The 26,645-nt window shown below is 48.8% G+C and overlaps 1 protein-coding gene across 1 annotated transcript in view; it reads right to left on the bottom strand.

Moving 5' to 3' along the window:
* The window catches only part of LOC119953947 (ubiquitin-associated and SH3 domain-containing protein B-like), a 121,952-nt gene that overhangs the window by 13,176 nt on the left and 82,131 nt on the right, over positions 1 to 26,645 (bottom strand). The window contains exons 2-7 of the mRNA XM_038778663.1: positions 16,715 to 16,768; positions 9,286 to 9,472; positions 7,904 to 8,102; positions 5,940 to 6,109; positions 4,171 to 4,379; positions 1,767 to 1,905 (exon numbers count right to left, since the gene is read on the bottom strand). Coding sequence (XP_038634591.1) covers positions 1,767 to 1,905; positions 4,171 to 4,379; positions 5,940 to 6,109; positions 7,904 to 8,102; positions 9,286 to 9,472; positions 16,715 to 16,768 — 958 coding nt within the window. The remainder of the gene's footprint in view (positions 1 to 1,766; positions 1,906 to 4,170; positions 4,380 to 5,939; positions 6,110 to 7,903; positions 8,103 to 9,285; positions 9,473 to 16,714; positions 16,769 to 26,645) is intronic.

The following is a 26,645-nucleotide window of genomic DNA, read 5'->3' as shown; positions in this document are numbered from 1 at the left end:
GCTGGATATTGTTCAGGTCTTGTTGCATTTCCATGTGGACTGCTGAAGTATCTGAGAAGTCGCGAATAATGCTGAACATTGTGCAATTATCAGCGAACATCCCAACATCTGACCTTATGTCGGAAGGTCACTGATGGAGCAGCTGAAGATGATTTGGCCTGGGACCTGAGGAACTCCTGCAGTGACGTCCTGGGACTGAGATGACTGACCTCCAACCACCAAAACCATCTTCACCCGATTACCATTGACTCCAGTTTTGTTAGGGCTCCTTAATGCCATACTCGATCAAGTGATGCCTTCATGTCAGACCTCCTCTGTGGTCTAACTGCAGCCTGGTGTAGTTTTACCAGGTCTTCCCTATTATATTCAATTATATTACATCTCTCTCCTGCTTGTTCCCACCTCAAAGAATTCTAATGAATTGGTCAGGCATGATTTCTCATCATGAAGTCACTCTGTTTGATTGTCTGTATTATGTATTTCTAAATACTATAATGGACTGTAACTCACAGCGGTGAGGACCCGGGTTTAATCCCGGCCCCGGGTCACTGTCCGTGTGGAGTTTGCCCATTCTCCCAGTGTTTGCGTGGGTTTCACCCCCTCAACCCAAAGATGTGCAGGAGGATTGGCCACGCTAAAATGCCCCTTAATTGGAAAAATTATAAAATGGAATCTTAACATTTTCCCAATGACAGATGTTAATGGCCTATAGTTACAGACATGACCCTGAGAAAGGAAATCTCCTTTTCTCAGTCTTGAATGGGCGACTCCTTATTTTTAAACTGTGGCCCCCCAGTTCTATTCTCTCCCAGAAGCAGAAACATCCTTTCAGCATCCACTCTGTCAAAGCACCTCAGGACCTTACATGTTTTTATAAGATCACCTCTCCTTCTTCTTAATTCCGATGGATTCAGGCCGAACACATTCAACCTTTCCTCATGGAATAAAACCCTTACCCCAGGATTCAGTCCAGTGAGACTTCTCGGAATTGCTTCGAATGCAATTTTGTCCCAAGGAGACCAGAAGTTAGCACCCACATATCTGATCCTGTCATCCAAGTCATTAACATACATTGCAAATAGGTTCCAGCATCGACCCCTGCGGCACTCGATTTGTTACGTTTTGCCAACCTGAAAATGGCCCATTGATGCCTACTCTGTTTCCCAGTAGGTAACCAATCCGCTATCCGTGTTCATATGTTACCCCCGGAGACCATGAGCTGCGTTTGAATAGTTGATGCAGCAGTCTATCAAATCTACAGATCCTTTATATCTATGTTGCTTTTTACTTCCTCAAAGAACTTTAATAAATTAGTTAAATACCATTTCCCTTTCACCAAACCGTGTTGACTAGCTGATTGCATTGAGATTTTCTAAGTGCCCTGCTGAAACCTCCTTAATAATAGCTTCCAGTATTTTTCTTATGACAGGCGATAAGCGTCTGGAACCTGCGGCCTGAAAGGGCAGTGGGGACCAATTCAAAAGCGAATTGGGGAAACGCTTGAAGGGAAAGTTTTGTCGATGGGGAAAGGTGAATGGAATGGGATTACTTGGCCAGTTCTTTAGCACAGGAAAGATGGGCAGAGTGCGCTCCTTGTGTGATGTATCATTCTAAGCTTCGCCAGTCCCATTTATCAGGATTGAATTCCCTCTTTCAAGCACAATTTGCTCAAAGTCAAACTGTGTGTGACCGTCACTCAGGTTCAGGATTGGATTGCATGACTCTCCCCAGGGAATGTCACACTAGCCCCTTCGTACGCAGCTTACCGACATCGGTTGACAGATGACGCTGGTTGGCAATGACAGAGCTTCACCCGGTCCCTGCTCCTCCTGACATCTCCTCCTGAAAGCCCCGTCACATAGACTAGCACCAGCCGAGGCAGTCAGAGCCAGAAATGAATGAGACCTAAGCAAACAAGAAGTGGGACAAAACAGAAATCTTCAGGTGGACAAATCAGATCACAAAGATGAAGCATCTCTCCAAACACAAGAACATTGGAGGCACAATAAGCCATGCTATCAATGTGTAAACACTAACAAGTTAGCAATGAAACCATTAAGAATATAAATAACAGCAGGAAAAAAGAGTAGATGGCCCCTCGAGCCTCCTCCGTAACTCAAATACGATCTCTAACTCCAATTTCCCAAACTAAGCTAATATTCCTCAATTCCCTTCGTACCCAAAAATCCATTGAACCAGTCTTGAAAATACCCAATGGCTCAACAGCTCTCTCTCTGGGGTAAAGAATTCCAAAATTTGGAAATCACATTCAATTAATTGGGAAAGGACTCTGCACAGAATGTCTTCTGTCCTTTTCTATCGAGAGAGTGTACTCCTCAAACATTAAGATTCCAAAGTTTCATCATTCACTAAAGACTTGCATTTCTATAGGGCCCTTTGGGGCCTTAGGATATTCCAAGTGATTCACAACCAATTCAGTACTGTTTGCAGCATGGTTACCGTTGTAACGTAGGAAATGCAGCAGCCAATTTGCCCACAGTAAGCTCTCACAAAAGGGCAATGTTAATGACCAGATAATCTCTTTCAGTGAGATTGGCTCAGCCAAGACATGAGGAGATCGTCCCAGTCAGGCCGAAGAAAGAGACGTGATGTTTGAGTAACATCCCCGGATTTCGTCAATCTCAGATCATGTTCTGATTAAATCTTCATCCAAACCATCGTTACCTGTCGAGAGAACTATTCTTTTTTAAAAATAAATTTAGAGTACCCAATTGTTTTTTTTTTTCCCCAAATCAGAGGCAATTTAGCGTGGCCAATCCACCGACCCATCACATCTCCGGGTAGCGGGGGTTAAACCCACATAGAAATGGGGAGAATGTGCAAACTCCATACGGACAGTGACCCGGGGCTAGGATCGAACCCGGGTCCTCGGTGCCATGAGGCAGCAGTGCTAACCACTGCGCCACCGTGCTGCCCTCTTAGACTGAACTATTCTGATGCATTCCTGGCTGGTCTCCCACATTCTCGTCTCCATGCACTTGTGGTCAACCAAACTTCTGCTGCTAGTGTCTTAACTTGCAGCAAGTCCTATTCCGAGATCACCCTGGTGCTCGCTGACCTACACTGGTTCTGGGTCAAGCCAGGCCTCATTTTTAAAATTCCTTCCTGTTTTCTAATCACAAAGCTTCACCCCTCCTCCAACTCCACAACCCTCAAAACAAATCTGAGCATCTCTTGCTCCAGCCTCTTGCACATTTGTGGCTGGGCTTTTAGTTGTATATGCCCCAAGCACGTTAAAGGTGTAAATACATATAACTGGTGCTTGCTGTTGATACGAATTTGCTCGTTACCTCTTTGCTACTTATATCAAGTTACTGGATAATTCAAATTTTGCTAGTGCAAAATAATCGATATTAATCTAAACCCCAAGATGCAATTAATGTAGAGTAAAATAGCTTCCAAAGTAAAGCCAACTGGGATAGTTAGTTTCAAATTCCCCCTGGAGCCCATCATTTTTAAGGCCTTGCTTTTCCACTTTCTCCTCAAGCTAGCTTTACGTCTTTGCCACCAAAATCGCTCTTGCACTCAATTGTTGACGGTGACTTTGGGCTTTGATTCTTCTTTATTAGTGTCGCAAGTAGGCTTACATTAACACTGCAGTGAGGTAACTGTGAAAATCCCCTGGTCGCCACACTCCGTCGCCTGTTCGGGTACACAGAGGGAGAATTCAGAATGTCCAAATTACCTAACAGCACGTCTTTTGGGACATGTGGGAGGAAACCGGAGCACCCGGAGGAAACACAAGCAGACACGGGGAGAACATGCTGATTCCACACAGTGTCCCAAGCTGGGAATCGAACCTGGGTCCCTGGAGCTGTGTGGTGGTATAATCACTGTAGTGATGTGTACTTGCAATAGGAGGATGTATGCCTGTACCTGTAATACAGGTTCCTCCGGTAAGCCCCTGCCGGCTAGCTCCGCCCACAGGGATCTTGTGTATAAATATGCGTGAGAGTCACTCAGACCCTAGTCTACAGTTGCAGATGGAGGAATAGCATCGCACAGCAATAAAGCCTCTATTGTACTTGTCTCTCGTCTTTGAGTATAATTGTTAGCGCCACAAGCTGTAAACCACAGTGCTAACCCCAGTGATGGGTGGGGTTACACGGTCACTATTCATTGCAACACATGCACCAAAACATCCCTTACCCATGGAAGACCCATGTATCGCATTCATCTGCTTTGGCGATGTAGTTTTCTGGAAGCAGCCCGGAGCAGCCCGTCGCCAGGGAGGTGCCATAGATCCAGCCCTCACTCGTGTTGCTCTGTTCACTCGCGGACATAAATATATAATCACCTTGCACCAATTCCAACTCATCATCATTCTGGGGTGCGTACGGGTACATCACTCGCAAAGTCTGACAAACAGAGCACAAGGGAAACAGACTCAAAACATGTTGTGACCGACCAGGTATGGACAACCCAGTTGCAAAAATAGAAGAGAAAAAGTTGTTTATATTTATCCAGATTTATATTTATATTTATATTATCCGGCACAGCCGGGACCAAACAATATCTACAGAAAACGCTGGACAATCTCAGCAGGTCTGACAGCACCTGTGCAGAGACAAGGGAGCAAACGCGTTGAGTCTGGATGACTCTTTGTCAAAGTACCTCTCTGCCCCCAACACTTCAACACATTGATGTTAATAGATATTCTTGACACTGTTTGGACCCTTTGGTGATACTTTAGAACTTTTCACAGACAGGTCACTTAACAACAAACTCCAGTTGCTGTCCAATCAAATATAATGGGTTTGTTTGGTTGGTGTACTAGACAATGAAGGCAATGGAGATGGAACAGGCACTGGAGCGACTGTGTTGCAGTAACCCCCTCAGGCAGAGGCGGATTTACAATGAAACACACAGCACCTAGGGACAGGGCCCCGACGAATGGGAGGGCCCCGTGTCGGTCAGTGCATTGGCCGTCCTGTCAGAACCTGGTTACTCTGCATTTGCAATGAGCCCCATCAGCAGGCAATGCATAGCAAAATCAGACTCTAATTGGTGAGCCTGCAATAGTGAGGCACCAAAATCCAACACGAGGCGAGATGAGCAGATCTGCGACTCAACCCAGGGCAGGCCAGTAACAGCTAGACACGAGGCACAATGCTCCGAATCAGGCTTTAGCTACGAGTAAATGATGAAATGAAGCTGGAGGCTGCCCTGAAGACCCCAGGCGAACAAAGTGATTGAGAAAACGGGAGTGTGGGAGCAGGGGCTGTGAAGTGGGCAGGAAGGAGAGTGTGTGAGGGGTGGGGGGTCAGCCAGGGTTGCAGACTTGCCGGGACGGAGGGTTTGTGATCCGGGGGGGGGAGGGAGAGTTTGTGATCCGGGAGAGGGAGAGTTTGACAGGGGGGAATGGGCAGGAGGAGAGTCGAGCCGGGGAGGAGGGAGGGTTTGTGATCCGGGAGAGGGAGAGTTTGACAGGGGGGAATGGGCAGGAGGAGAGTAGAGCGAGTGTTGTTTGAAATCCAGAATCACAGCTTTACTGTTAAAAGATGAATCAAATTTTTTGCAGAGCTTAAATTGAAGCTGATAAAAGAGCAGGTGGCTGAACAATCAATCCTACGTTTCTGAAAAACTTCATTAAAATCAGCATCAGTTTCTTTAGCAATATGAAGCGACGCCATCAATCCGGCAGTCAAAAACACAAAGGAGGGAGATGGTTCCAGATTCCACCTACACCTTGTTCTAATTTTAAGGTTCTATTTCTTTGTTCTGGACTCTCTCTCTCTCTCTCTCTCTCTCTTTCCCCCCCCCCCCCCCCCCCCCACCGGAGGGAACGGTTTCTCGCAGTCGAACCTGTTGAATCTTTTTCAACATCTTAATCTGATCATCCTTTAATGTTCTATCTGGAAGGAATTTAAGTCTAGGCTTGTCTACGTGCAGCCTGCTCCCAGTGAGAGATCATTTACCTCATGGTTAACAAAGCGGATATCACGAGAATAAACAGCAGCCACCCAATCACAGCCCAGCTTCAGGTCCACGCTGCGGGCTAATTTCTCCAATACATTCTGGTGACTGGGCTGAAAATGATACGCGAGGGTGACATGGAGCTGCTTCTTGTGGGGTTCCACGTGGACATCTGAAAGGAGACAGAGAGACAAAAGGAATAAAGAATGGAGACCAAAGAAAATGTTGGTTAACGGATGAGCCAACAGCAAATTATTTAGACAGGAGGAGGCCATTCAGCCCCTTGAACTTATTCTGACATTTAACGAGATCATGGCTGATCTATATTGTAATTCTGTCCATGCGTCTCGGCTCAATGTCTCTTAATGCCTTTGGCTGGTAACAATCTATCCATAGAGGCACTAAGCAGGTCACATATGAGGGAAGGTAGGTCAGAGAGAAAGGGTAAAACGGGCTTGAATGTTCACAGGGTTGGGAGGCTCAGCAGCCCTTTGAAAATGGCAGCGGGTCCCGAATCTGAGATTTCTGACCCCATTTGTGGAGTTTCCAATTTTCAACAGGTTCTTTACAGCATGTACCCTGGACCCTGCACCCACATCCTGTTCTATCCAGGCCTGCTCCATTGTTGGGATTGGCAAGTCCTAACCCTCCGTAATGTTAACAGTCCCGATCCAGGCATTGAACGCGTGATGGTCCGTGCACCTCAGAAGTTGTGAACTATTGCCTACATGGAATATTTAATAAGCAAGTTCGAAAGCTCCTCCTCATGTCCTCATTCCAAGATATGCCCCTACTCAGGCCTTTCACGCTCCCTATGCCAAGCTCTGGCACTTCCAGGCCCACTCACCCACTATATGGTGAATAGAGGTAACTGATCCAATAGTGATAGTCGGGTAGGATGTGTAAAAATAGCTCGTAAAAAAAAAAAAAATTGATAACTTTCCACTTTCTTAAAAGAAATCTAAATTTTACTGCAGGACAATAAAAGTCAATCATCCTGACCCTTTAACGTTTCAACAGCTGAAACTGCAAGCACCTGAAACCTCGTATCATTGTGTAAAATGTATACGTTGACAACATGTATCAGAGAGGCTGTCAATCAAGGAGTGTTTTCCTTGGGATCAGGTGTGTTTCAGTACTCTAATGGATGTCTATTCTGAGCGATGTTGATCAAGGGACATATATTGCACTGGAAATGAGGGGCAGGTCGCTGCTCTCCAATAATACATTTGGATAGTTTATGGGCAACACGGTGGCACAGTGATTAGCACTGCTGCTTCACAGCGCCAGAGACTCGGGTTCAATTCCGGCCTCGGGTGACTGTCTGTGTGGAGTTTGAGCATTCTCCCAGTGTCTGCGTGGGTTTCCTCCGGGTGCTCCGGTTTCCTCCCACAGTCCAAAGATGTGCAGGTTAGGTGGGGTTATGGGGATAGGACAGGGGAGCGGGCCCTAGGTAATAACAATCGCTTATTGTCACAAGTAGGCTTCAATGAAGTTACTGTGAAAAGCCCCAAGTCGCCACATTCCGGCGCCTGTTCGGAGAGGCCAGTACGGGAATTGAACCCGCACTGCTGGCCTTGTTTCTGCATTACAAGCCAGTTATTTAGCCCACTGTGCTAAACCAGCCCCAGGTAGGGTGCTCTTTCAGAGGGTCAGTACAGAATTGATGGCCGAATAGTCTCCTTCTGCACTGGAGGAATTCTGTGGTAGCACGCACCTCTCTCAATAGATTGGGAATGTCAGCCTGGTATTTGGGGTCAAGTCTCTGAATTGAGAAATTTTTTAAAAATGTGCTCAGTTCAGTGTTGTTGACAAGGGCAGCATTTGTTGCCCAACCCTACTTGACCCACAATTCTTGACTCAAGAAGTGAGAATATTGCCCAATGAACCACAGCCAACGACAAAAGAGGTTTTGCCTATTTTGTGTAACATTATGCTTAATGTGCAGCAACATCAGAGCTCCCACCTGCTTTACTTGTAGCCTCTGATGCAAAATCTGCAGCAAATTTCTTGATAATTTCTGCGCTCTGCTCCTCCACAAAGAGGCCGATAAAGTTTGATGACGTGTACAGCTCCAGAGGAAGGGGAAGAGGGAAGGTCTCTCTCCACCGGCTCACTGCGTTCTGCAAGGCTTCACAAAGACCTCCCACATTACTGTCCTCGCACTGAAAACAGGAACAATGCAGCCAGGGTCAGTTTCACTTGACCTTCGGAATCTGGTAACCCAGCACCAAATAACCAGCCCCTCTCCACCCCTGCACTGCTGCAGAATCCAGTTACACACCAAACCCATAGTACTGCAGAATCCAGTGACATCCAATCCCACAGTGCTATAGAATCCAGTGGCACCCAATCCCACAGTGCTACAAAATCCAGTGGCACCCAATGCCACAGTGCTATAGAATCCAGTGGCACACCAATCCCATAGTGTAGAATCCAGTGGTATACCAAACCACAGCGCTACAGAATCCAGTGACACCCAATCCCACAGTGCTACAGAATCCAGTGACACCCAATCCCACAGTGCTATAGAATCCAGTGGTGGACCAAACCACAGCTCTACAGAATCCAGTGGCACCCAATCCCACAGTGCTACAGAATCCAGTGACACCCAATCCCACAGTGCTGCAGAATCCAGTGACACCCAATCCCACAGTGCTGCAGAATCCAGTGGCACCCAATCCCACAGTGCTGCAGAATCCAGTGGTGGACCAAACCACAGTGCTACAGAATCCAGTGGCACCCAATCCCACAGTGCTATAGAATCCAGTGGCACCCAATCCCACAGTGCTATAGAATCCAGTGGCACCCAATCCCATAGTGCTAAAGAATCCAGTGGCGCCCAATCCCACAGTGCTATAGAATCCAGTGGCACCCAATCCCACAGTGCTATAGAATCCAGTGGCACCCAATCCCAGTGCTATAGAATCCAGTGGCACCCAATCCCACAGTGCTATAGAATCCAGTGGCACCCAATCCCACAGTGCTACAGAATCCAGTGGCACCCAATCCCACAGTGCTATAGAATCCAGTGGCACCCAATCCCACAGTGCTACAGAATCCAGTGGCACCCAATCCCACAGTGCTACAGAATCCAGCGAGACACCTCCCCGCGAAGGTATTTATTTTCAACCAATGTACACACACCCCCCCCCCCCCCCCCCCAACACTGAGCCTCGTGTGAAGGAAAGAAAAAAAAATCATTTTGCTTCCCTGTCCTTGCCCACCGACCCCTCCCAGCACAGGCACAATGAAATAAACAGACTCTGTCCGAGTCGTTTCATTCCAGACTTTAGATTCAACACGTGACATTCCTCAGAAACAGGTCTGAAGACTCTGATCACTCACCATAAAGAACTGGCACAGGGTGATGTGAGGGAAGATGTTATGAGCCTTGTTTTTGCCGCATACTTGCCGAGACTGATGCCAGTACTCAAAGAGCTTGGTGGCCAAGGGTCCAGTGGGACGCAGGTACAGAACATATTCTCGAGGAAGAGGGTCGTCCAGGAAAGGGTCGTCCACGTGTGAAAACAGCCTAATACCAAGGGAGGGAGTGGAAAAGAAGAGAGAGTGAAGTGAATTCCCTGACTGGAGGGATGACATTCCTTTAAAACACTCAGATAGTCACAGAGACGGAAAAAGAAAAATCAATGCAGTGCCGGTCTGTCCACTCTCAGCCCTCATCCACACATCATTCCCCTCCCAACAAAATCAATCGTGTAATAGAACAGAAAGGAATTAAAGCCATCAGCTTCAGGGGAGGGGGAGGTGAGGGGCAATGAGGTGAAACAAACTTCCTGAATGTTATTTTTACACAGGGACAGGGGATTTCATGGAGCAATCAATCAATCCGGAACATATTGTCTCTACATATACTGCTGCCACAGGGTGTACAAAGAGGGATGATGAACCGTCTGTGTTGGATATTCTCTGCAGGAACATCGCTCGATGGCAAAACTGTATTCGGATTTCCGCCAATCATAGAATTTACAGTGCAGAAGGAAGCCATTCGGCCCATCGAGTCTGCAATGGCCCTTGGAAAGATACCTCCACCCTATTCCCTTAACCTTTTTGGACACGAAGGGCAATTTAGCGTGGCCAATCCATCTAACCTGCACGTCTTTGGACTGTGGGAGGAATCCGGAGCACCCGGAGGAAACCCACGCAGACACGGGGAGAACGTGCAGACTCCGCACAGACAGTGACCCAAGCCGGGAATCGAACCTGCGACCCTGGAGCTGTGAAGCCAGAGTGCTAGCCACTGTGCTACCCTTATTGTCACAGAGGAGGCCATTTGGCCCGTCTTTGAGCAAATCAATCTGGGATGGTGATGAGTCAGAGGATGTCGTTCACCTCCATGCGCAATTTCCCAGTCTGCTCCGTAATAGCTGGAATATCTCTCCTTAAAAAAGCTTTCGAGGCAGGGGGCCTGCTGCTGCAAATGTCGAAAGTGAGATTGATAGATTCTTGCTGGCTGTTAACGAATATGAAACCATGACAGGTAGATGGAGTTCAAAATACAATAGTCATGATGTGTTTGAACAGCAGAACATGCTCAAATGGGTTGCATTGCCTCCTCCTGGTTCTATGTTATCCCTCAGTTTATGCTTGAGATATGGACCATACGCCTAGCTATCTTGAGGGATAAGAAGAGTCAAGAATATAATGTGGGACTGGAATAAAGTGTCGACCAAATTGTGTCGGGGTTTCGGGACCCCTCCCTTAAGGGTTTTAATGAGTCAGTTAGATTTTGATGACAATCCACGCTATTTCACTGGATTATTCTGATGCCAGATTTCCCGGCACTAACATTTGTCGTGGTGGGATTGAAACTCAAACCTCTGAAATATTATTTCATTTCAGTAACCGCACACTGTTCAGCGAGGGCTCACATGGAAGAATCAACTGCCGCTGTGCATCGGTAGCGGGGGAAGTTAAATGATTGAAGTGGTAGCTGGGGAGCCCAAAGAAAAACCTGAATATGTCAGATAGATCTTAAAAATCCAACTGGTTCAACTTCAGGAAAGAGAGCTTTGTGAGGAGCATTTCATAAATACTTCTTCCCGTGGTATCTGTTAGGAAGCCCCACGTCTTTCCCTTTGAGGAGAATGTAGCTCATGCTTGGCTAGTGAATGAAAGAATCAAGCTGTGCAGCAGAGGGTATTCTTGTGAGGCCTCGGAGAAACTCTCGCATAACCCTGTCCGCATTTCAAAATATGCAAACCCTGGTCTGTGCTGATCAAATGTTTTGTGAGGGCCATGGAGAATCTAGCACGTGTTCGTAGGGTCAAACAGTAAGTTACTTTATTTACAAGAATATGTACACAGGGCCGGTAGTTTACCACTGGTTCTCTCACGAGCAGGTGCCACACTGGCCAGCTCTATTTATACATGTCTATTTATGTTAAGATTGCCCCCCCATCCCCCTCCTCTCATTGGGGAACTCATATTTCCCAAGTACCATGGGGAAACCAATGTTGGTTTAAGCCCTATAAGTCAGAGAAGATCAAGAGCGGCACGGTAGCATTGTGGATAGCACAGATGCTTCACAGCTCCAGTATCCCAGGTTCGATTCCGGCTTGGGTCACTGTCTGTGTGGAGTCGGCACATCCTCCCAGTGTGTGCGTGGGTTTCCTCCGGGTGCTCTGGTTTCCTCCCACAGTCCAAAGATGTGCAGGTTAGGTGGATTGGTCATGATAAATTTCCCTTAGTGTCCAAAATTGCCCTTATTGTTGGGTGGGGTTACTGGGTTATGGGGATAGGGTGGAGGTGTTGACCTTGGGTAGGGTGCTCTTTCCAAGAGCTGGTGCAGACTCGATGGGCTGAATGGCCTCCTTCTGCACTGTAAATTCTATGAAATCTGGGGATTTCCTCTTCCCGATTACAATCCTATCTGAAAAATGCGGATGTGGCATTGAGATAGGATGGAGTTGGGGATTGGGATTGGATGTGCTGCTGTCTGGTTTGAACCTGGTGATACCCTGAGTTTAACCAAAAGGATTAACAAGAGGTGAAAAGGTGCCTGCCTCCCACAGAGCCATAACCAAGCACCAATCAGAAGCTTTTAGGGGAAGATTAGAAAATTGTTGCGGATAAAAGGAAATCTAAGATCACCTCACTTCCCAACTTGACTCCCAAAGTTCCTGTCTGCTTTAAGATCAATAAAACCAGTTTCTGTGTTACCCACATAGACCAGTTTGAGGTGATGACCTCAGAATTTCAAGCTGGATTTATTTATTTATTGCACAGGCTCTTAGCTGGAATCAGCGTCTGTGACATTTGAAGAAAGTCTCGTTAATGAAGGTGATGACGAGTCCGATTCTAAAAATTCCCGTTATGAAAGTTAATTTTTACACCAATTCATTAACTTTAACCTTGTAAAAGGCCAGGCCATGGGGAGATTTGGCACAGGGCAGGGCAGATAAGAGGTTTCGTTTCCAAAAAAAAAGTCTTCCTCTGCATAAATACTGGGTTGTTCCATTCTCTTCAATATAGCACCTGCCACTTTCGCGAGAAACACTCAACACAGAGGATAACCACAATAACCACATCCTGCGAGGAGAGAAGCAGCAATTGTAGACGGTTAAGGAATCCCCAGAATACAGCAGGGTTGGCCTGGTTAGTGCTGCTCCACCTCTCAAATCGATAGTGGTGTCAGTACTGGAACTGCTTTCCAATCATTGCGCTACAGCACCCAGAAATTATTTGTTTCTCCTCTCCTTCCCTCAATTTTGACTTTTTTTTTAAAAATGTTTTTTTTTTGCTATTTCCCTCCACGGCCCATGTAGACTGTGTATAACCCAGACTGTGCTGGAATTGGGCGGATTAAGTGTGGAGTTGAATTTTAGAAAGGTTCTCTCTCTTTGAAGAGTCTGCCGCCCAGAATCCGAGCAACACTGGCTGATGGTGTCTGGATATCTCGGTGCTAGATACTAGCACGGTAGCACAGTGAGTAGCACTGTTGCATCGCACCTCCAGGGTCCCAGGTTCGATTCCCGGCTTGAGTGACTGTCTGTGCGGAGTCTGCATGTTCTCCCCGTGTCTGCGTGCGTTTCCTCTGGGTGCTCCGGTTTCCTCCCACAGTCCAAAGACGTGCACGTTAGGTGGATTGGCCATGATAAATTGCCCTTAGTGTCCAAAAAGGTTAGGAGGGGCTATTGGGTTACGGGTGTAGGGTGGAAGTGAGGGCTTAAAGTGGATCAGTGCAGACTCGATGGGCTGAATGGCCACCTTCTGAACTGTATGTTCTCTGGTCGTGGGTTTCGATTTCATAGTACACAAACAGGGAAACTACTTTGCCCCTAATACGAGTGAGACAAGAATTGAAAGAGGGGGAGTTAGGGAGTTGCCCTCGTATGGAACAGATCAACAGAACGTTCCTTCTTCAGCTCATAGGAGATCTGGAGTGTAAACAAACTTCCCATCACAACAAAATGCAATAGGAGCTCATCACATCGGAGCAGGTTGGCTGCCATGGCTGCTCCTAGGGTTCGAGAGTTACTCTTCTTAAAAACTGCAACAGTGACTTGGACCCAATAGTTGCTATGGTGTCAATCAGTCCTAGCCCAATCTACTTTGCATATGAATAACCTATGACGAGTTGATGGATCAAAAGAATGAAAGAGTCTCTCTAATCGCTGTTAGAGGGCAATGCAATGTGCAGCTTTTTACTGTAGAACCTCAGGACCTGTTTAGACTACCCAATTCTTTTTTTCCAACTAAGGGGCAATTTAGCGTGGCCAATCCACCTTGATAAGCACAATTTTAAAAAAACTAAGTACCAGGTCAGATGTAATACAGAATAAAAAGATCTCCTACAATAAACTCAACAACACCCTCTTAACTGCAACCTCCTGAGGAAGCATCCTGCTGCATTAGGCATTCCCGTTGCCCACACCAGCTCTCCCCTGTTCTCTGAAGTAAATTCAGTGCCAAACTATGGCAGCACGGTAGCACAAGTGATTAGCACTGTGGCCTCACAGCGCCAGGGTCCCAGGTTCGATTCCCGGCTTGGGTCACTGTCTGTGCGGAGTCTGCACGTTCACCCCATGTCTGCGTGAGTTCCCTCCGGGTGCTCCGGTTTCCTCCCACAGTCCAAAGGCGTGCAGGTTAGGTGGATTGGCCATGCTAATTTGCCCTTGGTGTCCAAAAAAAGATTAGATGGGGTTATTGGGTTACGGGGATAGGGCTTAAGTAGGTCGGTGCAGACTCGATGGGCCGAATGGCCTCCTTCTGCACTGTATGTTCTAAGTTCTATGGCTAGTTCAGCAGGAAGGTAGTTGATACTATTCCCAGCTCAGCACTCATCATTTTGGGCTGGTTTCTCGAGTTTAGTAGCATGTGGCATTTCATATTGTGTTGATGCACCCACAATATCGAGTTGTGACTCTCAACTTTAACAAAAAAAAAGGAATAGGCGCTCATTGTTTACAGGAAAACTAATTGGATATGATTGCTAGATCAAATGGCCATCTTCCGTGCTGTAACATTTAATGAAACTAATTAAATCTTGTAACATTTATAAGGAGACACGTGTAGTTCCCAAGAATTATTGACACTTTCTTACAAAGTGGATTCTTCCTCTCAACTCCAAACGTGCACCAACATCGAACAGTCTTTTGGCGGGAGAGAAAATTCCAGATTTTCCCAGTTCCATCTGTGCGGACAAAGGTTCTTCCCGCTCGGAGTTTAGAATGGCCTGCCTCTAATTTGAAGATCGGGTTGGCCAGTTCCAGATTTCCGCACCAAAGTAAAGTCCAGTGGCTGGAGCAGACGTTGGGAGTGACTTCCACTGGAGAGCCGGGGTGGGTGGATACACAAGATCTTGTGGTGTTCAGCTCATCAGTTATGTATTTGTGAGCAGCACATCGAAGGCAAGAAGTGGTGCAGTTCTGGTCGCCGCATTATAGGAAGGACGTGGAAGCATTGGAACGGGTGCAGAGGAGATTTACAAGGATGTTGCCTGGTATGGAGGGAAGATCTTACGAGGAACGGCTGAAGGACTTGAGGCTGTTTTCGTTAGAGAGAAGAAGGTTAAGAGCTGACTTAATTGAGGCATACAAAATGGTCAGAGGATTAGATAGGGTGGACATTGAGAGCCTTTTTCCTCGGATGGTGATGTCCAGCATGAGGGGACATAGCTTTAAATTGAGGGGAGATAGATATAGGACAGATGTCAGAGGTAGATTCTTTACTCAGAGAGTAGCAAGGGCATGGAATGCCCTGCCTGCAACAGTAGTGGGCTCGCCAATACTAAATGCATTCAAATGGTCATTGGATAGGCGTATGGACGATAAGGGAATAGTGTAGATGGGCTTTAGAGAGGTTTCACAGGTCGGCGCAACATCGAGGGCCGAAGGGCCTGTACTGCGCTGTAATGTTCAATGTTCTATCCCATCAGTATCTCTTAGCTTCCATGGCACCATGCTTAAACAGCACCCAGACCATTCCACTCTGCCTCACGACTCACTAACCACTTCCCTCCAACCCCCACTCTGCCTCATCACCTCCCCTCCGCCAACCCCACACGCCTCACCAACATCCCTCCGCCCAACCTGTCTCACCAGCCTCCTCTCCCCAACCCTCACTCTGACTCATCACCTCCCCTCCACCAAACCCCCACAACTCACCACCTCCCCTCCGCCAACCCCCCACTCTGCCTACGACTCCTCCAACCCCCCCACCCCGCCTTACCAATCCCCTCCCCTCAACTCCCCCACCCTGCCTCATCACCACCCCCCCAACCCCCCACCCTGCCTCATCACCAACCGCCCCCACCCTGCCTCACCACCATCCCTCCCTCCCCAACCCCCCCCTACCCTGCCTCATCACCACCCCTCCCCCCCAACCCGCCTTACCAATACCCTCCCCTCAACTCCCCCACCCTGCCTCATCACCCCCCCCCCACCCTGCCTCACCACCCCTCCCCCCCAACCACCCCCCCCCCCCCCCGCCTCACAAAGCACCAGCCCCCACAGCCAAGGGTGGGGGAAGCAGGATTCCGGTGTGTCGGTCTATTAATGAGCATTCATTTTTTAAAATAAATTTAGAATACCCAATTATTTTGTTCCCCCAATTAAGGGATAATTTAGCGTGGCCAATCCACCTACCCTTTACATCTTTGGGTTGTGGGAGCGAGACCCACGCAGACACCGGGAGAATGTTCAAACTCCAGATGGACAGTGACACGTGGCTGGGATCGAACCTGGGATCTCAGCTCCGTGAGGCAGCAGTGCTAACCACTGCGCCACCGTGCCGCCCTTTAGTGAGCATTCATGAGATGCAAATGAGGATGCTGATGTCGCTCTGTGGGACACCCCACCTGCCTTTAAGCCACATGAACGTCGGGACAATAAGATTCCAAACCAATTTCCAGCCATCTCGAAACGGACATTCTGCCTCGCGCTAAATCTTGTTCTGCCTGGTCAAGATTCCTGCTGCTGGCAGGAGCAAAGATTTCTCCCTCTGTATCCATGTGATCTAATTCATCGTTTGAATCCCTTTTTTTAGTACTCGATGCCATGCACTGCATGGTAGTAAAGAATAAGACAATGACTTTTGCTTGGAACACACGGTGATTTAACCTGACGGGAAATCGTGAATCAAAGCCCCTCATGTTAATTTCCTATTAAATCTAGGTTTGCAACAAGAGTTCAATTAGTACCAATCTCCTTGAGAAGTTAATTATAAAAAAAAGTGATCATCAGTTCACTGTGCAAGTTTATGCTGCAAGAGAAAAATTATCAACTGCATTTGTAGATATTAATCTCATACCAACCAATCACAAGCTGCCTGGACACTCTTCCCGCCTGTGGATGCTAACGCCTTTAGTCTGGAAGGAAAAAGATGAAAGAAGAATTGTTAACACTGGGCAGTAGACGGTCCATCGATTCAGTCCATAATTTGAGTGCTGCAATTAGCAACCAGCACTTTGCAGCCCCTGCAGGTTCCAACTGGGGAGAAGCAAATGGTTACCAAATTCCGGTTATATTCCTCAGCTAACCAATACCAGGACAGGCCATCCTGCACCAAACACAATGGTCCAATTACACACACCACACGTAGTATCAGGACAATACTATAATGATAATCTTTATTGTCACAAGTAGGCTGACATGTTCAATGAAGTTACTGTGAAAATCTCCTAGTCACCACACTCCGGCGTCTGTTCGGGTACACGGAGGGAGAATTCAGAATTCACCTAACAAGCACGTCTTTCGGGATTTGTCGGAGGAAACCGGAGCACCCGGAGGAAACCCACGCAGACATGGGGAGAACGTGCAAACTCCGCACAGACAGTGACCCAAGACGGGAATCGAACCTGGGACCCTGGCGCTGTGAAGCAACAGTGCTAACCACTGTGCTGCCGTGTTACAGACAGAGTGAAAATAATTTCAATCTACCTCGCCCCACCCTTCAACCTCAACGAGCTTGGCCAAATATCCGGAACCTTCTGCAACAATGCCGGTAATTGCCGTTGCCTCTCCCATCATCCGTGCAATATTTCGGAACGGACTGAAAGATTGGAATGCAAGAGTCTTTGACATTAATCTGTGCAGGAAAGAGATGACCAGTGACCCACATTAATACATGTACTGGGAGTACATTAACTATAGTTTAGCTTAATTATCCTTGTGCCTTTCTTATGATCAAACTATAACACACACTTCTGACGGGCACAACAGCTTCCATCCTTCACCCTCTCCCACCTCAGACCCCCTCGTGGGAAAAGCTATTCACAGCTCAAGTACCTGCGGATTAGAAGGACTTTGCATCTGGTTATGACCAGAACCATCTGCTTTGGAGTGGTATTGGTTGAGGGATAAATCTTTGCTGGGCCACGAGGGAGTATTTCACTGCTTCAAAATAGTGCCATGGAATCTGATAAATCTGATGTGGCGTGATTCCCGCCCCCGCCAATTCCCGGGTGGCGGAGAATCTCTGCCACGGCGGGGGCGGGATTTTCGGCGGCCCCAGGCGATTCTCCGACCCTGCTGGGGGTCGGAGAATTTCGCCCCATGTTTGTAACTTTAACACAAGTAGACACACACACATAGACACACACAGACACACACACAGACACACAGACACATAACAGAGGGGAAAGGGGTGGAAAGGGAAAGAAAATATTAAATAAAATTTGATGCACTCAGATGACTTCCAGTCAATGTCTTTCTGAAGTTCAGGCTTTCATTTTGATACTTCTTTCTTCTAGGTTTGAGATGGCTTTCTCTGGCAAAGCTGTCCACCTTCTCTGCAGATTCAGAATCATTTCAGCATGTGCCAGGCTCTTGCTGCTTTCACAACAATAAAACAGTTCGTTTGCTTCAACAGCAGGAGTGAGAGAGAGCGAGAGCACGAGAGAGAGAGAGACAGAGAGGCAGTGAGTGAGAGAGAGAGACCGGGAGACAAAGAGAGAGAGACAGAGAGAGAGAGAGAGACAGAGCGAGAGATTGTGAGACAGAGAGAGAGACAGTGATAGAGAGAGAGAGAGAGAGGGAGGGAGAGAGGGAGAGAGAGATTGTGAGACAGAAAGAGAGAGTGAGAGAGAGAGGAAAAAACAGAGAGAGAGCTAGACAGTGAGAGAGAGAGTGAGTGTGTGTGTGTGTGAGAGAGAGAGAGTGACAGAGAGAGAGAGGAAAAACTGAGAGAGAGCTAGACAGTGAGAGAGAGAGTGATAGTGTGTGTGTGTGAGAGAGAGTGATAGAGAGAGGAGCGACAGAGAGAGGAGCGACAGAGAGAGAGAGACAGAGAGAGAGAGACAGAGAGAGAGAGACAGAGAGAGAGAGACAGAGAGAGAGAGACAGAGAGAGAGACAGAGAGACACACAGTCAGAGAGACAGAGAGAAACACAGAGAGAGAGACGGAGAGAGAGAGACAGAGACAGGGAGAGGCAGACAGACACAGTCAGAGAGACAGAGAGAGACAGAGAGAAACACAGAGAGAGAGAGACAGAAAGAGAGAGACACAGACAGAGACAGAGAGAAAGAGAGACAGAAAGAGAGCGAGAGGCAGCGAGAGAGACAGAGAGAGAGAGAGAGAGAGACACACACACACAGAGACAGAGAGAGAGGGAGACAGAGAGAGACACACAGACAGAGACAGAGAAAAAGAGAGACAGAAAGAGAGCGAGAGAGAGAGAGAGAGGGAGACAGAGAGAGGGGGAGACAGAGAGAGAGGGAGACAGAGAGAGAGGGAGACAGAGAGAGAAAGAGACAGCAAGCGAGAGAGAGACACAGTGAGAGAGAGACAGAGCGAGAGAGAGAGAGAGAGAGAGAGAAAGAGAGAGAGAGAAAGTTCCTTTCACTTCCAAGACATACGCGCTTCAGCCCAGTTCTTCAGAAAACATCGTGCAGAAACCAACGATGCCAGTTTGTTTTTTTAAATATATTTATTAGGGTATTTGCAGGTTTTTATAATAATGGCAATGACATAAATATGGTACAATAAGCATTTCCACCCCATCTCAATCTCCACACTCCCCAACAATAAGAAAAAAAACCAGCCTGGCCCTCTCCCACCCTTCCCCCCCCCCCACCCCACACTGCCGGAATTCTGCTTCTCCTGACATTTTAATTTTCCCCGAGGAAGTCGATGAACGGCTGCCACTTCCGGGTGAACCCTCCCACTGACCCTCAAACATTATTTTCTCGAGACTGAGAAACCCAGCCATGTCACTAACCCAGGTCTCCACACTCGGGGGCTTCGAGTCTCTCCACATTAATAAGATCCGTCTCCGGGCTACCAGGGAGGCAAAGGCCAAGATGTCAGCCTCTTACGCCCCCTGAACTCCCGGCTCTTCCACCACTCCAAAGGTCGCCACCTCTGGGCTCAGCACCACCCGTGTTTTTAGCACCGTGGACATTGCCTTAGCAAAACCCTGCCAAAACCCTCTAAGCTTCGGGCATGCCCTGTGGTGAATGTGATTCACACCGGATTATAATCTGTATATACATGTGTCTATATTGTAAGTGCAGTTGCACTACCTGACCACCAGGGGGAATAGCTCTGGGAATGCTCGAGAATTGTACTGGGCTTCTCCCTTGGCTCCGCCCAGGACTCCTCCCCCTGGAGCTGCTGTATAAAGATCAGTGCCACAAGGTCAGCCGGCCAGTTCACCGAAAGTTCAACGGCTAACAGGCTGGCTCTGTTGTGAGTATATTAAAACCGCTATTCTAATCCCACAAGCACGTGTCCGTAGAATTGTTGGTTCCAACATGCCCAAAACAGGTGGACATGATTTGCTTGGCTTCCTGCGCACCTGTCCTCTACCCCAAAAAACTTGCTCATCCAGGTCACCATCATGTGTGCCCGGTGGACTACCTTGAATTGTATCAGGCTAAACCTGGCACATGATGAGGATGTGTTAATCCTGCTTGGGGCATCCACCCACAGACCCGCCTCGATCTCTCCTGTAAATATTAACACACTCTCAGAGGACCCCCTGTAAATATTAACACACTCACAGAGGACCCCCTGTAAATATTAACACACTCTCAGAGGACCCCCTGTAAATATTAACACACTCACAGAGGACCCCCTGTAAATATTAACACACTTCCGGAGGGCCCATGTCAATATTTTTTATTTGTTAAATATATTTATTCAAATTTTCAACGATTTTCAACAAAACACTCCAAACAGAAAAAGGAATAAAGCACAAAACAAGCAGAAATTATACATGGGATTTCCAACGAAATACCATAACCCCCATTTAAGAGATAAACCCGCCAGTAAGGAAAATGCCCCACTCTAATCTAAACAAAAAAGAACCCCCCCCCCCCCCCCCCCCCCCCCCAGGTTGCTGCTGCTGTTGACCTCCACCTTATGTTCCGCGAGAATGTCTAGGAATGGTTGCCACCGCCTGGAGAACCCCTGCACAGACCCTCACAAGGCAAACTTTATCCTCTCCAGCTTGATGAACCCTGCCATATCGTTAGTCCAAGCTTCCACACTTGGGGGCTTTGCATCCCTCCACATTAGTAGGATCCTCCGCCGGTCTACCAGGGACGCAAAGGCCAGAACACCGGCCTCTTTCGGCTCCTGCACTCCCGGCTCGTCCGATACCGCGAATAATGCTATCCCCCCCCCCCGCTTGGCTTGACCCGGGTATTCACCACTTTGGACATAGCCCCTCGCAAAGCCCCTTCAGAACCCCTCCACGCCGGGCACGTCCAGAACATATGGGCGTGATTTGCTGGATCCCCGAGCACCTCACACACCTGTCCTCCACCCCAAAAAACCTACTCGTCCTCGCTCCGTCATATGTACCCTGTGAACAACTTTGAACTGTATTAGGCTGAGCCTGGCGCAAGAGGAGGAGGAATGAACCCTATTCAGGGCATCGGCCCACAGATCCTCATCCAGCTCCTCCCCGAGCTCCTCCTCCCACTTTCCCTTTAACTCCTCCACCGAGGCCTCCTCCACTTCCTGCAGTTCCTGATAGATCACTGAGACCTTGCCTTCTCCAACCCATATGCCTAAAAATCACCCTGTCCTGAATCCTTCGTGCTGGGAGCAGCGAAAATTCCCTCACCTGCCATCTCACAAACGCCCGTACTTGCATGTACCTAAAAGCATTCCCGGGAGGTAACCCAAATTTCTCCTCTAGCGCCCCTAGGCTCGCAAAAGTCCCATCAATGAATAGGTCCCCCATTCTTTTAATCCCTGCCCGATGCCAGCTCAGAAACCCCCCATCCATCCTACCCGGAACGAACCTGTGGTTCTCTCGTATCGGGGACCAGACCGAGGCCCCCAACTCGCCCCTATGTCGCCTCCACTGCCCCCAGATCTTCAGAGTTGCCGCCACCACCGGACTCGTGGTGTACCTTGTCGGCGGGAGTGGCAACGGTGCCGTCACCAGCACCCCCAGACTCGTACCCACACAAGACGCCACCTCTAGCCTCTTCCACGCTGCTCCCACTCCCTCCATTACCCACTTACGGATCATCGCCACATTAGCTGCCCAATAATAGCCACATAAATTTGGCATGTCAGCCCCCCTCTGTCCCTGCCACACTCCAAAAACACCCTTGGGGTCTTATTCGCCCATACAAATCCCATAATGCTCCTGCTTACCCATTTAAAAAAAGCCTTGGGGATTAGGATGGGCAGGCACTGGAACACAAACAGGAACCTCGGGAGGACCATCATCTTGACCGACTACACGCTACCCGCCAGGGAGAGTGGCAGCATATCCCATCTCTTGAAATCCTCCTCCATCTGTTCCACCAACCATGCCAAATTGAGCTTATGCAGGGCCCCCCAGCTCCTAGCTACCTGGATCCCCAGGTATCGAAAGCTCCTCTCCGCCCTCTTCAGCGGTAGCTCATCTATCCCCCTTCCCTGGTCCCCCGCATGCACCACAGAGAGCTCACTCTTCCCCACGTTGAGCTTATAACCCGAAAAGTTCCCAAACTCCCCAAGGATCCGCATAACCTCCACCATCCCCTCCACTGGGTCTGCAACATATAACAGCAGGCCCCCTGTCAATATTAACACACTCCCAGAGAACCCCTGTAAATATTAAAGCAAGTTGAAAATATTTAAACAACTAACAATGAAATTGGTTTTAATAAAATGTAAAATAAACACAATGTAAATACTCCTCCTGCATTTTACTCATTGCACTGAAATCAATCTTTCATTCCAAGATAATCCAGGACATTTGAAAATGTTACGGCTAAAACAGGCGCTGGGGAGAATATTTTCGAGGAATACATCAAGGGAGGAAAAGAAAAAAGGCACAGCACCGAACATATTTACACAGCAGGTGATCAACAGCTGGTATTGAGCCACTCTTTTGGAAATAAGCAGGATGCCACTGGATGGACATGCCGAAAACGAGGAAATCAGATGGGCCAAGGAAATTTCTTGGTCCAAACTTCATCTTGTGATCTTAACAACTGTACATCAAATAAAAAAGTAAACATTCCTTCAGCATGTCCTCAGCAGACCAGGTTTTTTTCATGGTGAAGTTAACCAGGAACTGCATTGGGTACATTTTACCGCTGGTCAGTACACCCTCCAATAATATTTCTTACTGGTTTATTCCGGGAGGTGCAAACTCATTGCTCAAATAACATCATTTAAGAATTATCAGTGACTCAGCAACCTTTAGTGAGTGACAGATTGATACAGAACAGAAGGAGGCGATTTAGCCCATCATGTCGGCACCTGCTATTTGGTCAAGCGATCCAATTATTCTCACTACCTTCCTCTTTCCCCTTATTCCTACAAATTGTTCCACTTCAAGAATTTTACCAATTCCATTTTGAAAGCCAGTGCATTCCAGATAACAACAAATTGTGGAAATGTTTCTCTGCACGCAGTCAACGAGGGGCCCGTCGGGGGCCACTAAAAACGGCCCCTGCGGCGATTCTCCGTGGTCGACCGGCCGGGTTCCAACCTGGCAGGAGCTCGAACCCACGGGCACGATGGCCGTCCTGGTGGGGGGGGGGGGGGGGGGGGGGAATCAGACTCCATGGGGGGCCTGCACGATGGCCAGGCCCCCGATCGGGGGCTACCAATCGGCGGGCGAGCGCAATCTGAAGGTGGCCTATCTCCTTCTGCACGGGCCCGCTGTGTCGCTACGCCATGTTGCGCTGTGCCGGCACGGAAACATCCACCACACACATGCGCCGGCATGGAAATGGCCACCACGCCCATATGTGGACCCACACCGGCAGTGCAGGTCCGTGTATCGGCGCCGGAGCAGCGCGCAGCACTCCAGCGCCGTGCTGGCCCACTGAATCGCTGGGCCAAGAGGCCCATTGATGCCAGCGTGAAACATTATGCCAGCATCAACACTTGACCAGGATTTTGAAGAATCCCTGCCCAGGACTTTTAACGCCTTCATTAAATCTCTGTTTGGTCCTATTTGGTCTAAGGAGGGCAATTTCTGACTCTCCATAATGCAGTTCCTCAGAATTCCTACTGTGCCATTCAGCCCATCGAGTTTAAATCAACCCTCCGAAAGAGCACCCCACCTAGGTCCCATCTCCTGCCCTATCCCCGTAACCCAACCTAGGCCCCATCCCCGTAGCCCTACCTAGGCCCCATCTCCTGCCCTATCCCTGTAACTCAACCTACTCCCCATCCCCATAACCCAACCTAGGTCCCATCTCCTGTTCTATCCCCGGAACCCAACCTTGGCCCCATCTCCTGCCCTATCCCCATAGCCCCACCTAGGCCCCATCTCCTGCCCTATCCCCATAACCCCACCTAGGCCCCATCTCCGGCCCTATCCCTGTAACCCAACCTTGGCCCCATCTTCTGCCCTATCCCCATAGCCCCACCTAGGCCCCATCTCCTGCCCTATCCCCATAACCCCACCTAGGCCCCATCTCCGGCCCTATCCCCGTAACCCAACCTAGGCCCCATCCCCGTAGCCCTACCTAGGCCCCATCTCCTGCCCTATCCCTGTAACTCAACCTACTCCCCATCCCCGTAACCCAACCTAGGTCCCATCTCCTGTTCTATCCCCGGAACCCAACCTTGGCCCCATCTCCTGCCCTATCCCCATAGCCCCAACTAGGCCCCATCTCCTGCCCTATCCCCATAACCCCACCTAGGCCCCATCTCCGGCCCTATCCCCGTAACCCAACCTTGGCCCCATCTTCTGCCCTATCCCCATAGCCCCACCTAGGCCCCATCTCCTGCCCTATCCCCATAACCCCACCTAGGCCCCATCTCCAGCCCTATCCCCGTAACCCAACCTAGGCCCCATCTCCTGCCCTATCACCATAACCCCACTTAGGCCCAAATCCCTGCCCTTTCCCCGTCATCTCACCTAGCCTTTGGACTAAAGGGCAATTTAGCATGGCCACATAGTCACCAGAGGTCAGAATCAAACCCAGGTCTCTGGCACTATGAGGCAACAGTGCTAGGCGCTGTGTCACCATGCCACACCCCAAAATGCTGTGGTGAGAATTAAACACACTCGCACATGAACTATCATCTTCCTGACAGGGCGGTACAGTCGCGCAGTAAGTTAGCATTGCTGCCTCATGGCGCCAAGGACCCGGGTTCGATCCCTACTCCAGGTCAATATCATAGAACATAGAACAGTACAGCACAGAACAGGCCCTTCGGCCCTCGATGTTGTGCCGAGCAATGATCACCCTACTCAAACCCACGTATCCACCCTATACCCGTAACCCAACAACCCCCCCCTTAACCTTACTTTTTAGGACACTACTGGCAATTTAGCATGGCCAATCCACCCACACATCTTTGGACTGTGGGAGGAAACCGGAGCACCCGGAGGAAACCCACGCAGACACGGGGAGGACGTGCAGACTCCGCACAGACAGTGACCCAGCCGGGAATCGAACCTGGGACCCTGGAGCTGTGAAGCATTTATGCTAACCATCATGCTACTGTGCTGCCCCTAATCTTCCTGACATTCACCATCATGATCCAAACATTTTTTTAAAATAAATTTAGAGTGGTCAATTATTTTTCCAATTAAGGGGCAATTTAGCATGGCCAATCCACCTACCCTGCACATCCTTTTGGTTGTGCAAAGTGAAACCCAAGCAGACACGGGGAGAACGTACAAACTCCACACGGACAGTGACCCGGGACGGGATCGAACCGGGTCCTCGGCGCCAGGTGGTAGCAATGCCAACCACTGCGCCGCCGTGCTGCCCAATGATCCAAACACAATCGTATGAACAGTCAGCAAACTCAGCATTGTGACAACATTGTTTAAAAGTCCCCGCCCACTCCCACTTTCTGCCCGAGTTGCCATGTCTCAACATTACTACCTGGGATTGGCATGGGCTGGTTTACATTTACAGGAGAACATAAAGAAAAAGGAGCAGAAATAAACCACTCGAGCTCCCCAAGCCTGCTCCGTCATTCAATTAGATCATGGATGAACTCTTCGACCTCAACGGCCATATCCCTTGAAGAGTCAAATAATGTTCAAAAGGGGCAAAAACAAGGCTGTGGCTGGTTTTCCATTCCCAAGACGTTGGACTGTCAGAATCAAACTTGGGTGTTTCTAGTTGCTGCGACTCGAGACATTGTTCATCTGAACCTTTACCCCTGGGAGAACTCAATTTTGGTTTCTACTGGCTCACAGTTTTCATAGAGGTTGGTGGGTTAATAAAGGATAAATGCTGCAATCCTTGGCTCTCCGTCAAACCATTCCATCTGCTGCAGGGATCAGTGACTCAGTGGGTAGAACCCTCGCCTCGAGTCAGAAGGTTCTGGATTCAAAAATCCCACTCCAGAGGCAGCACATAATCCAAGATGAAACTCGCACCTCCTGGAGCGTCAGGGGAGTACGGGAGATGTAAGGGAGCACTGCATTGTTGCTTATCTTTCACGTAACGGAGACTCTGGGCGCGATTTTCCAGCCACGCTGTATCAGAAAGGCAGCTCGCCACAGCTCAGCTTGGCCAATAGAAGCTGGGAGACACGGCTCCCGGGATCTACCCGGCTCGCAATGCTGTCCGAGGCCTAACCTGATCTCGCGAGACATTGCGATGTAAATCCCACCCATTGTGGGTGGGACCAATATTTAGAAAATCTGCACACTAAAGAAAGGGAGCTAGTCTCTTGCTTTATGGAGTGGGATCTATTTACATTCGCCACGGAGACGTCGGGCGAACGCCGCTCAGTGCTGGTCTCCACAAACGGGGACAAAACGAATGGGGGTCTCCCTGGGGATCAGAGGCCCCCAAGTGCATGTCCTTTGG

The sequence above is a fragment of the Scyliorhinus canicula genome, chromosome 19 (assembly GCF_902713615.1).
Source record: "Scyliorhinus canicula chromosome 19, sScyCan1.1, whole genome shotgun sequence".
In the NCBI taxonomy this organism is placed as follows: Eukaryota; Metazoa; Chordata; class Chondrichthyes; order Carcharhiniformes; family Scyliorhinidae; genus Scyliorhinus; species Scyliorhinus canicula.
The sequence above is the reverse complement of the archived record's forward strand: the minus strand, read 5'-3'. Positions and strand labels throughout refer to the sequence as shown.